Source organism: Onychostoma macrolepis, chromosome 09 (genome assembly GCF_012432095.1).
Source record: "Onychostoma macrolepis isolate SWU-2019 chromosome 09, ASM1243209v1, whole genome shotgun sequence".
In the NCBI taxonomy this organism is placed as follows: Eukaryota; Metazoa; Chordata; class Actinopteri; order Cypriniformes; family Cyprinidae; genus Onychostoma; species Onychostoma macrolepis.
This window is the reverse complement of record NC_081163.1, coordinates 25,441,928-25,455,622: the sequence shown is the minus strand read 5'-3', so window position 1 is coordinate 25,455,622 and position 13,695 is coordinate 25,441,928. Positions and strand designations below refer to the sequence as shown.

The 13,695-nt window shown below is 37.8% G+C and overlaps 1 protein-coding gene across 7 annotated transcripts in view; it reads right to left on the bottom strand.

Annotated features, from left to right (window-relative positions):
• The window catches only part of myo3b (myosin IIIB), a 138,364-nt gene that overhangs the window by 40,330 nt on the left and 84,339 nt on the right, over positions 1 to 13,695 (bottom strand). For all 7 annotated transcript variants that reach the window (XR_009272802.1, XM_058787029.1, XM_058787028.1 and 4 more), the window contains 3 exons: positions 11,433 to 11,544; positions 8,031 to 8,193; positions 3,572 to 3,652 (listed from right to left, as the gene is read on the bottom strand). Coding sequence is in view for 6 of the 7 variants with exons in the window: in XM_058787029.1 (XP_058643012.1) it covers positions 3,572 to 3,652; positions 8,031 to 8,193; positions 11,433 to 11,544 (356 nt within the window). In the remaining variant the exon portion in view is untranslated. The remainder of the gene's footprint in view (positions 1 to 3,571; positions 3,653 to 8,030; positions 8,194 to 11,432; positions 11,545 to 13,695) is intronic.

Sequence of the window (13,695 nt, the reverse complement as noted above, 5' to 3'; positions counted from 1 at the left end):
GTAACTTGCTGCTTAACCACAGCAGTACTATGCATCGTAGTAGAAACTAAGTAGCTACGTGTCACCTGAGGAGTACCTTGCTATTTTTGTTCTACGTGGTTTGGTTTTATTTGATTTAGATTTATTTCTGGTTTCCTCATGTCACACTCCAGGACTCCCTTACACATTTACACACCTGCATACACCTCAAAAACACTGCTGATTGTTGACACACTTATATTTAAATGAGATGCAAGACACATAATGTGCTGCATGATGGCTTGCTTACTGTGCCCTAGAACATGATCTACGTAGGTCCATATCATACTAATAACAAAGTATGCTCCCAACCACTTGGGATGCTGTGTGTGAATGTTTGTCGGATTTATGGTTTTGGGAAACAACAAATTGCTAAACTATGTTGGTAATGATAGAACATGCATACAGCTAACAGTACTTTTGGGAAATACAACTCAGGATGCAGGATAGTGAACACTTTGCATCACTATCATAATTATATTGTATGCATAAAAACCTTATGTTTTGAACATGAATAATTTTAACAACAATTATAATACATTATAATACTTATTTGTAACTAGAAATCGTAAGAATATGGTGGTTAATAACACAATGAACACCATGTCATATCCACTCAAGTTATAATGGATTATCGTTCTCCTAGCTATAAATCTCATATCTCAAAATTTTTAAGATATGCACAGTATCTTGTTACATTTTATTAGTGTTCTTTTAGTGTGAAGTGAGAAATGCAAAGTCTTCTTGTAATAATCCAAAAGGCTTTATACTAATTTTATTTTTAATGCTTTTTGTCTGCTTTAAGTAAAGTAACATTAGTTAAGTGTCAAGTGTATGAACAATCACTCCTAACCACTCATAAGATGTAGGAAGATATTGACGATGACAATATATGAGACATATAATACATTATAACTACAGGAACTACAAGACATTATAACCTTGATAAAACATGGTGTTCATAATGTGCTATAAAAGTACTAATACGTAAGAATTATAATTAATTATAATGTATGTCTTGTTACGATTAATCATAAGATGATATGACAAATTATAAGGTGTTTCTATAAGGCATTGGAGGCATTATAATGTCTTTTATAGAGATTCACTCCAAAATGAAAATTCTGTCATCAATTATTTGTCTCATGCCTTTCCAAACTTATATTAGTTTCTTTCTTCTGTGGAACGCAAAATAAGATATTCTGAAAAATGTTACGGTTCCACTGACTTCCATTGTATGAAAAAAACAAAAAAACACTATGAAAGTCAGAGACCTAAAACAGTTTTGTTACTGACATTCTTCAAAATGTCGGTAACACTTTATTTTAGGGCCTCTTAACTAGTTGCTTATTAGCATGCATATTACTACAATATTAGCCATTTATTAGTACTAATTGAGCACATATTAATGCCTTATTCTACATGACCTTATTCTACATCCCTAATCCTATCCAATACCTAAACTTAACAACTAACTTACAAACTATTAATAAGCAGCAAATTAGGAATTTATTGAGGGAAAAGTCGTAGTTAATAGTGAATAAGTGTTCCCTATTCTAAAGTGCTACCAAAATGTCTTAGGTATTGGATAGGATTGGGGAACTAGAATATGTTCATGCAGAATATGTGCTTTATAAGTACTAGTAAACAGCCAATATGTTATTAATAGGCATGCTAATAAGCAACTAGTTAATAGTGAGAATCGGTCCCTATACTAAAGTGTTACCAATCTTTCATATAATTCCCATTTACTAAAATACAGCTTTGGTTGTGCAAGAACCTCAAAACAGAATGTTCACCAATAATTTCCTATAGATATCCTATGGATATAAATCTCATATACTGTAGATATTCTATGGATATAGAAAACATTTCCTCTCCTGAAAGCCGCTGTTTAATTTGCATACTGTGCTCAGCATATTCTCAGCCTATGGATCTCAACCATTTGAAAGACGAGTGTTTGTTTTAGAAATGCTAATGCGGTCCACCTCAAAGTGGATACACACACCTCTACACGGCTCTGAACATGTGGCCGAGCACCGCGCCACCTGCACCAGCGGACACATTGCGAGCACAGAGCCAGAGAGAGAGACGTCTGCCAAAAAGGGGAATTGAAGTACTCAAGAAGAGGAGAGGAGAACAATAGCACCACTCCTCCCTCTCCTTCCTCCCCCTGGACCCCTGCCTCCGCCCCTCCCTCCTTACGCCCTCAGAAGACGCGCCCCGAGAAGGTTAATACGCCCGCTTTGATCTCCGTCAGGCCACACCGAGTAAGAATTCATTTACATTTCAGATGAAAAGGGTGACAGTATAAAAAGCCATCTTGTTTCTGGTATGTGAGAGTCTTTAATGGGCCGGGAATGTGAGAGAGGAAGTGGCAGGGAACCCCCAGCACCCCCCATCCCTCTCTATCACTCTCTCTCTCTCTCCTCTCCTCTGCCGCCTGCACTGGGAAACAGATGAAAGCAAAGAGAGAAGCTCAAAATGCAGCATTCTACTGAAACATGGGGACCAAATGCTGTGACCCAAACTTGCAAAAGAGACGCTGGCTTCACACATTATTAATTTAGCAGCACTGGTTCATGGGATTGTTTGTTGAGATCAAAAAAGGTACTCTGTGAAAATGCTAAAGTTTATGATTGGAAGAAAAATAAAAAAAAATACAAGTTTGGAGAGATTTGGAAAGACAGAAAGAGCTTTTTCTTTCTTATTTTTCCAAACGCTCCAGTCAGCTTTATAATTATATTTATCTTATGTTTAATTACACTAACTTTCAAAAGTTTGGGGTCAGTATGATTTTTTAATGTTTCCAAATTAATCTTTTATAGTCACCAAGGCTGTATTTATTTGATCAAAACTACAATAAAGATAGCAATATTGTGAACAAATTTTACAGTTAAAAATAACTGACCTCTGTTTGAATATATTTTAAAATTTATTCTTGTAATGGCAAAGCTGAATTTTCAGCATCATTACTCCAGTCTTCACAAGAAACATTTTTTTAAATTATAATAGTTGAAAACAGTTGTGCTGTTTAATATTTTTTTATGGAAACTGTGATACATGTAAACAGAATTTATTTGAAAAATATTTTAAATATTTTGTAACATTATAAATGGTCACTGTCACTTTTGATCAATTGAATTAACTCTTGCTAAATAAACATTCATTTCTTAAATAAATGAATAAATAAATAAAAAATCTTACAGACCCAAACTTTTGAATGGTGTCTAATGGGGTATGTATAATTTTTGTGTAAAATTAAATATTAATAATATAAATATTTAAATATTCAGTGTCTTTTGAGTCAAAAACAATTATTTATTTCATTTTGCAGTGTTCTCGTTTGATTTTCATAATTTCTATTATACTTTATTTTGCACTTTTTGAGTGTTGTTTGTCATGTCAATTAATCACACTACACTGAAATTGAGAGACACAGAGAGAAAAAATAAAGAAAATGAAAGTAAAGAGTAGAATTTCTCCAGGGAATATTTCCACATTATTGTGACATTAGTTTGATTTGAGTTGCAGAGTGTTCAGAGATGTTTACCTGACTGGATCCGTACAGCAGCCTGCTCACGCTCTCTCTTTATCTGCTTCAGATTCTGACGGGCCACGTAACCCCTCCAGGCTACACAGAGTCACAAAGAGAGTCATGAGGGGATTAAAACACAAAATACTAGTTTATAGTAGCAAACAATTTCTAGTATTCATCACGGCAGTGTAATACAAACGGAGATCAACAATAAGGATTTTTTTTTCAACTAGTATTACAGATTTTTACTTACAACATTCTCACTGGATAAACAGTCATAAATATAAACTGTGTTTATTTTTGGGGTCAGTAAAATTCTAATTTAAAAGAAATTAATACTTTTATTCAGGAAGGAGTCACGTGACGTGCTCATGAACCTAGTCGCACTTGAGTAGAGCTGCGTACGTTTGGCCCCTTTTTGCAGATTTTTTTTTTTTCGTTTTATTTTAAGTTTTATTCATTAATAATACTTTCCCTGATGGCATACAATCGGAAACAGCAGGAGTTGTCACCGTCGGCTTCTCCGATTAAGAAGAAATCCAAGCCACCGACCGTGAGCGATATGGTGGACAAGATGGCGAACACTGTTACACACTTTGAGGACATTCTAATGCTGCATTCACGTGCTATCGGAATTATCGTAAATACGAGTTTCCTAGTCGGAAAATTGGCCATATAAGGCCTCTCTAAGGTCATTCAAATCCAATTTCCGACTAGGAAGCTCGTATTTACGATAATTCCGATAGCACGTGAATGCAGCATTAGAACTGAGTTGACGGTGATGCGGAACGAGTTGGCTTCTCACATGTTAGTTGTTCAGTCGCTATGCTCTAAATTGGATCTTCTTACAGGGGAAATGAGAGAACAAAAGAAAGTTGTCGCTGATCACGATAGGCAAGTAGCCGCACTCGAGCAACAGGTTGTGGACTTACAGGATGTGTCTGGTCGGATTTCCTGAAGGTTCCGAAAAGGACAACCCTATGGGCTTTTTGAAAAGAACGCTACCGACGTGGCTCCCGTCTCTGGTGGGCAAAGAGATTGAAGTGGAGCGAGCACATCGCGTGTACACAAGGATGTCCTCAGATCACACTAAACCACGGGTTTTCTACTTTAAACTATTGCGGTACACAGACAGGGAGCTCATTTTGCGGGCCGCCAGACTTCACGCCCCGGTGAAAACATCCGACGGAGCAACACTGAAGTTCTTTCCAGATTTTTCTCTGGTCACCACAAAAAGAAGAAGTGCATTAGTGCCAGTTAGGAAGGAAATGAGAGAAGCTGGCATCCAGAATTTTCTTCTTTATCCTGCAACGCTGAAGGTCATTCTCAATCAAGGTGAACCTAAAATGCTATACTCCCCAGTAGAAGCAAGAGTTTTTCTCAGATCCCATTCATCCACCAACTCTCAGTGAGTTTCAGCTGGACATTTGCTGTCTAATCGCAGAAGAGATGCTCTAAATGGTTAGGTGACTGTGTTTTGCACTATTCACTTTAATGTTCACTTTTTAATTCATAGTTACTAGAAGCTTTCATTGTGCATACAGTATCGCTTACTGCTTATGATGTTATTTTATTTATGTTTTAGTTGTATTCCTTCTCTCTCTCTCTTTCTTTTTTTATTATTATTATTTTTTTAAATAGAGATACTACCTAGTCAATATGTGACTATGGGGCCAGTGTTGGTGCTTAAGTAATGTGCAGGTTTTTGTTGACGTCACGGATCATATTAAGGGGTGCTGGCAGATCAAGGTTTGTTCTTGGTTTGATCTGCCATAGTTCATGGGAATGTATTTATGTTTTTTTTTAATAGTGACGGGGAAGTGGTTTAATGGTAAATTCAACTGGTTTTATTTTCAAACTAGTACTTTGTCTTTTTATGCAGTAATTCTGTTCGATACCTATGACTGACCTTAATATTCTGAGTTGTAATATTAATGATCTAAATGGGCCTCACAAACGTACAGGTTTTCTGGATTTTTTGCGAAGAAGAAATATTGATATAGTGTTAGTTCAAGAATCCCATTTGAAAGAGGAGGATATACATAGGTGTAATAATAAGTTTTATGCAGTGGTATCTCACTCATCTTTGGATACTAAAACCAAGGGTGTCCTAATATTGGTGCGGAGGACTTTAAATATTACTATTTTATAAGGATGTGATACAGACGGTAGAATAACACATATAAAAACAATAGTGGAGAATAGGAATATTGTATTTCTTTCAGTTTATGCCCCTTGTACTCCTGACCCTACTTTTTCTCTGTTTTATCTCTTGAAATTTTCGGATTTTGAAATTGTATTGGGTGCAGATACAAATTCTGTAATGTTGCATATCCTAGATAGATCTGGACCAAAGGAATCACACTCTCAAGTGTTTTTTTTTTCTTCTCTGAATATGAATCTGTCATCTTCTCCTAAGTGTAATCTCTGTGCGCAAGGATCTTTAGGCACGTTTTCGCATTGTTTTTCTGGGAGTGCCCCTCTCTCTCACCTTTTTGGTCTCAGCTCTCACAGAGTTATATTTGTTGGGTACTAGGGATGTCACGGTACCAAAATTTTTGTATTCGGTACCGATACCAGTGAAAATCCACGGTTCTCAGTACCAATTTCGGTACCAAAGCAAAACACAAAAACATGCTAATTAAAAAACAATTTTTTTAAATTAATAAAGTCAAACAAAAATAAAATGTATAAAAATCAATGCCATTCTTTATACTTATTTAAAATTGTGTTTCAAGTTTTTCCACAAGTAATAAAAGTATGAAAAACAGTAAACAAATTTCACCCAAATTTAATTTGTCTTTTAATTAATGAAATTTAAACTTTTTTTTTTTTTTGGTAAATAAAGGGGATTTAGGCTACTATTAAAATTAAAACTAAAACTAAAACATGGAAGAAATATTGAGTGATTATTTCTTAAAAAATAAAGTTTTATTAATTTTTTCAACAGTAGTAGCAGTAGCCTATCACATACATTCTACTAAATAATAGTAGCCTAATGGTACAAAGTCTTTAGTTAAACCGGACTTTTATTTTGACGGGTTGCCGTGAATACATTTAAATTGACGCTGGTTTTACTCAATGAAACGGTAAAATGCTCGTGAGGTGACTCTCAGAGCAGTTCTGGAGATGTTGTTTATGTATTTATTTCCTCACTGAGACGGCAGATGCTGAAATCACTGCGAGTGTCACTGGCGCTTCAGTGTATAGTAAACAAAACCGCGGGTCTGCCGTTCATTCATTCACACAGAGACTCGCAGAACATACAGGATTCACATTTGAATCGACTTTTGCGGCTGAATATTTGCAGATACTGGTCCATATCGCGATTTGATCTAAGTGTAATGACCTACCTTGACAAATTCCGTGACATTCCGCGTTAAACTGTAAATTCCGTTTTTATAACTGGATTCCGAGATTCCGTCCGCATTTTCTGCATCGCGGAAATCATATGCCAAGAACCGGGTCGAACGGGTACTCGGTACCACCGGTACTTCAAAAAACCTGGTAACGTGACGTTTTCATTTCTTTAGTACCGACTTGGTACCGAAGTACCGGGTCTTTTGACAACACTATTGGGTACTGAGATATGTTTGACTCCGCGCCATTTTTTCATGAATGACTTTTGAGACTTCACCTTGTCCGTCCAACAAAGTCTCACAGCAGCAAAAAAAAAAATTGTTAATCAACCGTTGGAATACTCACACAATGGACAGACGAACCTGGACTGTGTATTTGTTGGACATCATCTCGATGGAACTCTCAACTTCTCGTATACATGGATCTAATGTGGAAACTGTAAATTTATGGCATTCAGCTTTTAATGTTGCGTCATCTTTTCTAAAAATCCTTGTAAAAATTATTTTATTGTGGGTTGGGGTGGGTTCTAAATTTGCACAGATGCTTTTTGTTTTTTACTGTTCCCAGAAGAAAATTTTCTTGAGCATCAAATCAGCATATTAGATTGATTTCTGAAGGATCATGTGACACTGAAGACTGGAGTAATAATGCTGAAAATTTAGCTTTGCATCACAAGAATCAATTGTATTTTAAAATATATTACAATAGAAGACAGTTATTTGATTTTTTTAACCAAATAAATTCAGCTTTTGTGAGCAAAAACATAAAAAGTTTTACCAACCCCAAAATTTTGAACAATAGTCTATTTAAAGCGAGTTATTAAATTATAAACACTAGTTTGCTGTAAAACGACATACAGTATTGTACAGCCCATTTTTGTTTAGAATTTTCCATTCATTCTAACCATGTTTTGTCTTTGAAATTTCAACAAATTTCCTCTTTTATATTAGACAGATATATAACATTATTTTGGTTGCAGAAATAAATCACACATGACCAATAAACGTAAAATGCAGTGATCCTCTTAAACTAGCCTCAGACCATCCTCACTTTTGAGCCCTGCACATGCATCTATTATCACAGTCATTTGGTAATGAGTCTGGGTTGCAAGAACCTGACTGTATGATAATTGCTCCGTTGTTGCGTTTCTCTCTCTCTTTTCGGTACCGCCGAGCTCCCAGCCAGCCTTTGGTGTAGGCCTGCATCAACACCACCCGTGCGATCACCTCCCGCAACATCAGATTGAGCTGCTCCACGTGATAGTACTTCAGAAACACCTGCAAGATACAAACACACATCTATGCAGATGCAGGGAAGCATGCTCATACCTCACAATAAAAACACCACCTTCATGTGTCTGTCAGGGACATAAAATCATCAAGGGGTTCAGGTTGAAAAAGGACACTTTGAACTTTTTCTTTTTTTCCCAGAGTTGCAGATGCCAACCATCTGGTCAATTAGATTAACAGATAACTACCTTAACTTCTCAGACAGACAGAAGTGAGAGTGAGGGATTGTGAAAGAATGTGAGGAAAGGAACCATGACCATGGCGTTTAAATACTTTTTCTGGAAGCATTGGTCTGACAGAAATGCACTAAAGGAGAAAGCTTTTCTGTACTATTAAAGGTAAATTAATAATAAATTACACATATCTATAGTAGACATCCCACTTAACCGTCTCTGAGGTACGAAGCTTGATTAGTAAGTTTGGTCAATGTCCAGAGCTCTTTCTGCCTGATCCACAGCTATGCATTTTCTAGTAGATATTTTAATGGCTGTTATGAGCAGCACAATAATGAAAACCTATGATATATGTGGAATGTTAGTCATAGTAATATGGATGCAATATGGAGCACGATTTTACACTAATACATTTTGACGTTTACATCACATAACCAGCTCCATATGTATGGATTTTCTGATGTAGTAAACTTGCTCAGCAGCTCACCTGGTACAACACGATGCAGCGTGCCTTGTAGAAGCAAGCAAACATTTTTATTTTACACTATCTGTTAGGTTTGGGGCAGAGTTTAGGGTTTACATGGTTTAGTGTAGGTGGCTATTTTCAATTTTAACACCACTCACCAGACAGCGAACTCTTCATCTCTGTGATATGTACAACAACAAACAAAATTAAATGTTGACAGATTTATGTTCTTCAGTTTCAGATAAAACTTGCACCACTGACTGAACATTTCACTTTGAAAGTGTCATGAAATGTGCAAGAAGAAACATTATATCATTTTGCAGACATTTTTCCCCCATTTAGCCATGGGTTGCTGTTATTGCTGCCAAATGTGCTTTAATTAATGATAATTCAGTTTTTCTTCAGCAAAGTTAACCCAAATCTGGCTTTGGGGTCTGAATACTTTCTCAAACGTACTGTATATCTGGTTTCGACAGCCCACCATAAAATTCTATTGCACCCAATGGCTAGTCCATCCCTACTGCCACTAATACTAATATTCCTATGTATTGGTTGTTTTATATATTCTTGTGTGATTTACTAACATACATGACTTGCCTGAACCTTTTTCTTAGTTTTTTTTTAGAATATTCACTAAAATGTTTCAGGATTGGCGTGAAGGCGTGTTTGAGGTGGTTAAAGGCTTCTAGGGCACTGGGGTTCCAGGTGAGTGATTTATTGTTTCCTTTTAGGAGGTCCGTGAGTGGGCTGGTAATGGCACTGTAATTGGATATGAATCGTCGGTAAAAATTAGAGAACCCTAGAAACCTTTGAAGCTCTTTGATGTTGATAGCTTCCACCTTCCCCTTGTCCATGCGGATGCCACCATTGTTGATGATGTAACCGACGAAGTGAACTGTGGATTGATGGAAGGTGCATTTTTTGGCTTTGAGGTATAAATGGAATTCCCGTAGACGTTGGAGGACCTCAGCAACGTGTTGGCGATGTTCGGCCAGGCTCCGGGAGTAGATGAGGATGTCGTCTATGTACACGATGACAAAGCGATGGAGGAACTCCCGGAGCACCTCATGCATGAATCCTTGGAAGACGGACGAGGCGTTGACTAGCCCATAGGGCATGACCCGATACTCATAATGGCCAGTGGGGGTCACAAAAGCGGTCTTCCATTCGTCTCCTTCCCGGATCCGAATGAGGTTGTAGGCGCTGCGGAGGTCCAGCTTGGTGAAAATGGTGGCTCTGCGGAGTTGTTCCAAAGTGGCTGGGACAAGGGGAAGGGGATATCTGAATTTTACAGTGATCTCATTGAGTTTACGGTAATCGATACAAGGTCTCAGGCCGCCATCCTTTTTGGCCACAAAGAAAAAACTGGAAGCAGCAGGGGAGGTAGATGGAACGATGTGGCCTTGTTTCAGAGCCTCCTCAATATACTCCTCCATGGCCTTTGGTTCTGGAGGTGAAAGAGGATAAATTCTCCCATGTGGTACTGGCTCACCCGGAATGAGATCGATTGCACAGTCCCACGGCCGATGCGGTGGTAGCTGGGCAGCTTTCTTGGGACAGAAGACGTCACTAAAGTGGGCATAGCATGATGGGATCTCGATGGATAGTTTCTACACTGGGCTTTCTATGGATGTGGTATGGACGGGAAGTTGGATGGGATCCTTAATGGAAGGTTTTGGTAACCTGGGGAAACAGTGAGGGAAACAGTTCTTGCCCCACTGTAGGACCTCTCCTGTCCTCCAAGATAGGTGGGGATCATGCTGCACCAGCCAGGGGCGGCCAAGGATGATGTCTACATTGGAACCCTCCAGAACCAACAAATGCAGTTCCTCCAGATGTAACTGACCAATGCGTAACAGTAAGGGTCCTGCACTGTGGCGAACATGACGTCGTGTTATGGGTTTGCCAGTTATGGATTGGACCTCGTAAGCGGTCTCCGTGACCGATGTCGGGAGCTGGAGCTGCTGGATAAGGTCTCCAGAGATGAAGTTGTGATTGGTGGGGTGTAGGGCCTGACTGATCCGTGACAGTACCACGGTATATAGGCCTATCACAGAAACTATGGTACTACACTATAGCTGCGTCCCAAATGACGTACTATACACTATGCACTTATAGAATATACTTATGCACTATGTACTCCACCGTCTAGTGTATGAATTTTATGAGGTTATTTTGTCATTCATAATTAGAGTCTAATAACCTCTCCCCCTCCACTACATAATTTGAGCTGTGACAGTTGAGTGCATGAAGTGTCCAACATTCCACACTTCGTTTTTTTTCTTCTCTCGATTATTTAAGTGCATCATTTGGTTATTTAAGGGGCACTTTTTCTTTTTTCGAATTTTCAGTGTGAACACTCTACTAGCACTATTTATACTACAAAACAGCAAATAAGTATGCAATAAGTATGCAAAGTGGGACACACCTTATGTTCATGAACCAAGGGTAAAATTTACTGGTAGTATCATAGCACTTTTGGTACTTTTTGTTCTTTTGCAAAACAACACACAAAATTGAAGAACACTGATGAAAATTGATGAACAGAAAATGAACAACATTTTTCAAGAGGATGATGATAACTCTACCTTGGTCTTGCCCAGGACCCAGTTGTCCAGTTTGGCTCTCTGCAGTATGATGATGGCGTTCTCTCTACTGCTATCTGGCATCTGATGGGCACGAAAGGCCAGATAGTAATACCTACAGGAAATCAAAATGATCAAACTCTCATTACACCAGTCAAAATGACAAATGTACAGTGCTAAGCACACTTACAGAGGTTTCTTTTTAAGCTCAAACATTCATTTATCTTTTCATATTTTCATCTTTCACATTTATTTATCTTTTCATATATCTTTTGATGCTTAAAATACAATTGACAGAAGTAAAAAACGAAATGAACTATGCCACAGTTGCATGTCTTCAATATCAAAACAAAAAAAAGTCACTCCTACAGCCTTTTTTTTTTTTTTTCAACTTGACACCATTCACAAAATGTAGTACTACATACTAAACATAACCAGTCCTTATTTTTGCAGTTCCGTCTGGTGCCACTAGTTCAGGAAAAATTACACACTTCACCTTTAAGACTGTTTTGCACAGAACAAGATAAAAGACTATGGCGAGACTATCTCTACAGATCGCTCTAGATATTCCGATGATAACATCTTTCCGCTGCAAAAACTTCTGATGGTCAGGATAGAAAGGTAAAGCGTCACCTGATTCTCTGATAAATCACTAGATATGGGGCCATTGTTGCCTTGTTGTTATTGTCTAGGGGCCATCAGTTATACTTCTGAATATACCTGCCTAAAAGTGGCCTGAATCTCATAAATGAGTCTCATAGAAACATCTGAAGCTTGCGGTTGATCCTGGGTATATTTACTCACTCTGAAGAGGAAGATATCAGCCTTTGTGTTTAAGAAAGAATACTGCCTTTGATTCCACTTGAACCCTGGTCTTTCATAATTATGCTCCTGATAGCTGTTATGATTGAAAATACAAAGAGCTCTCCTTCACAAGGTTTTCCAAAAAGATTCGTTTGAATCCATTTCTTCATACAGAAACTGGTTTTACGGAGCTGGTGTCAGTGCAGATCAGGAACAGCACCAGACGTTGTCCGACTAAGGAAACGCAAACAGAGTATTTCTCTTTTTTTATGCGAACTGGTTGGGGAAGTCTGGGGAAAATACGGATAATCAGGACACTTCTGTGATCAAAAGGATGACGGAAAAAAAGCCGGCGAGAGTCTTGCGTTTGAGCGGCCCCTCTGAGCGCAGAGAAATTGTCTGGGATGTTTATGTAAAAGAGATGACCTACATGTCCACCGTCTCACGGCCCACGAGAGAAAGAGATGGATGGGTTGAAAGAAAACGCAAGAAAGAGAAAAGTTTATGGAAAATGAAGTGCGATTCCCAAAGCCTCGGAAAAGTAAATTTAGACCATGAATTTCCACGGCACTGAGAAACTTTCATCGGATTCACTCCACCCCTTCAAAGTACCACTTCAGCACTAATTACTCAACCAGAGTCTAATTTAGCATCACTTGTATTCTCAGAGGCTTAATGACCTATTATTGATGAGATTATGGTCTTCGTTCAGAGCTGTCAAAATATATAGATAATAAACCTGCAACGTGAGTTTCCCAGGAGCTTTAGGGAGCACTAGAGGAGGTGGGTCTATTCAATATGCGCTCATGGAGCGCTCTCTAAGCTTTGATCTCTCTAACTGTCTGTCCATCTGTCTTTTTTCCTTCTTTTCATGAAGCCCAAGAGCTTCAGCTAATTAAATCTAATAACATTCCTGTGGTCCAACAGGAACGCCCGGAATAATGTCATTTGACTGCACAACTGATGAAGTCTGGACTTGGAGTCCGAATGTTTTTTTTTTTTTTCCTTCTTTGCAGGATAACATAATAATTATGACCACCTTTAGTAACATAACCTCTGTAAAAATGGAGCAGGAATTCCAGTCAATAAAGAAGCTAAATCTACATTTATATGTTTCCTGATAATAATGCTTTGGTGTTACAGGTGATTCACTCACCCTCATGTCGTTCCAAACCTATAAGACTAATGGTCATCTTTGAAACACAAAGGAAAATATTGTAATATTCTCTCATCACTGTGCATCCTTTAAATCAACCAAAAATGTTAAGCTTTAGTTTAAATACAGTAGTTCATAAAAACTACTCCAAATTAATCAAGCAGTTTAATCCAAGTTTTCACTTTATATGATGAACAGATTAAATTTATGCTTTAATTCACTTACAAACATTAAAGCTGCAGTCCGTAACTTTTTTGTGATCAAAATATGCAAAATTTGGTCCCACTTTATATTAGGTGGCCTTAA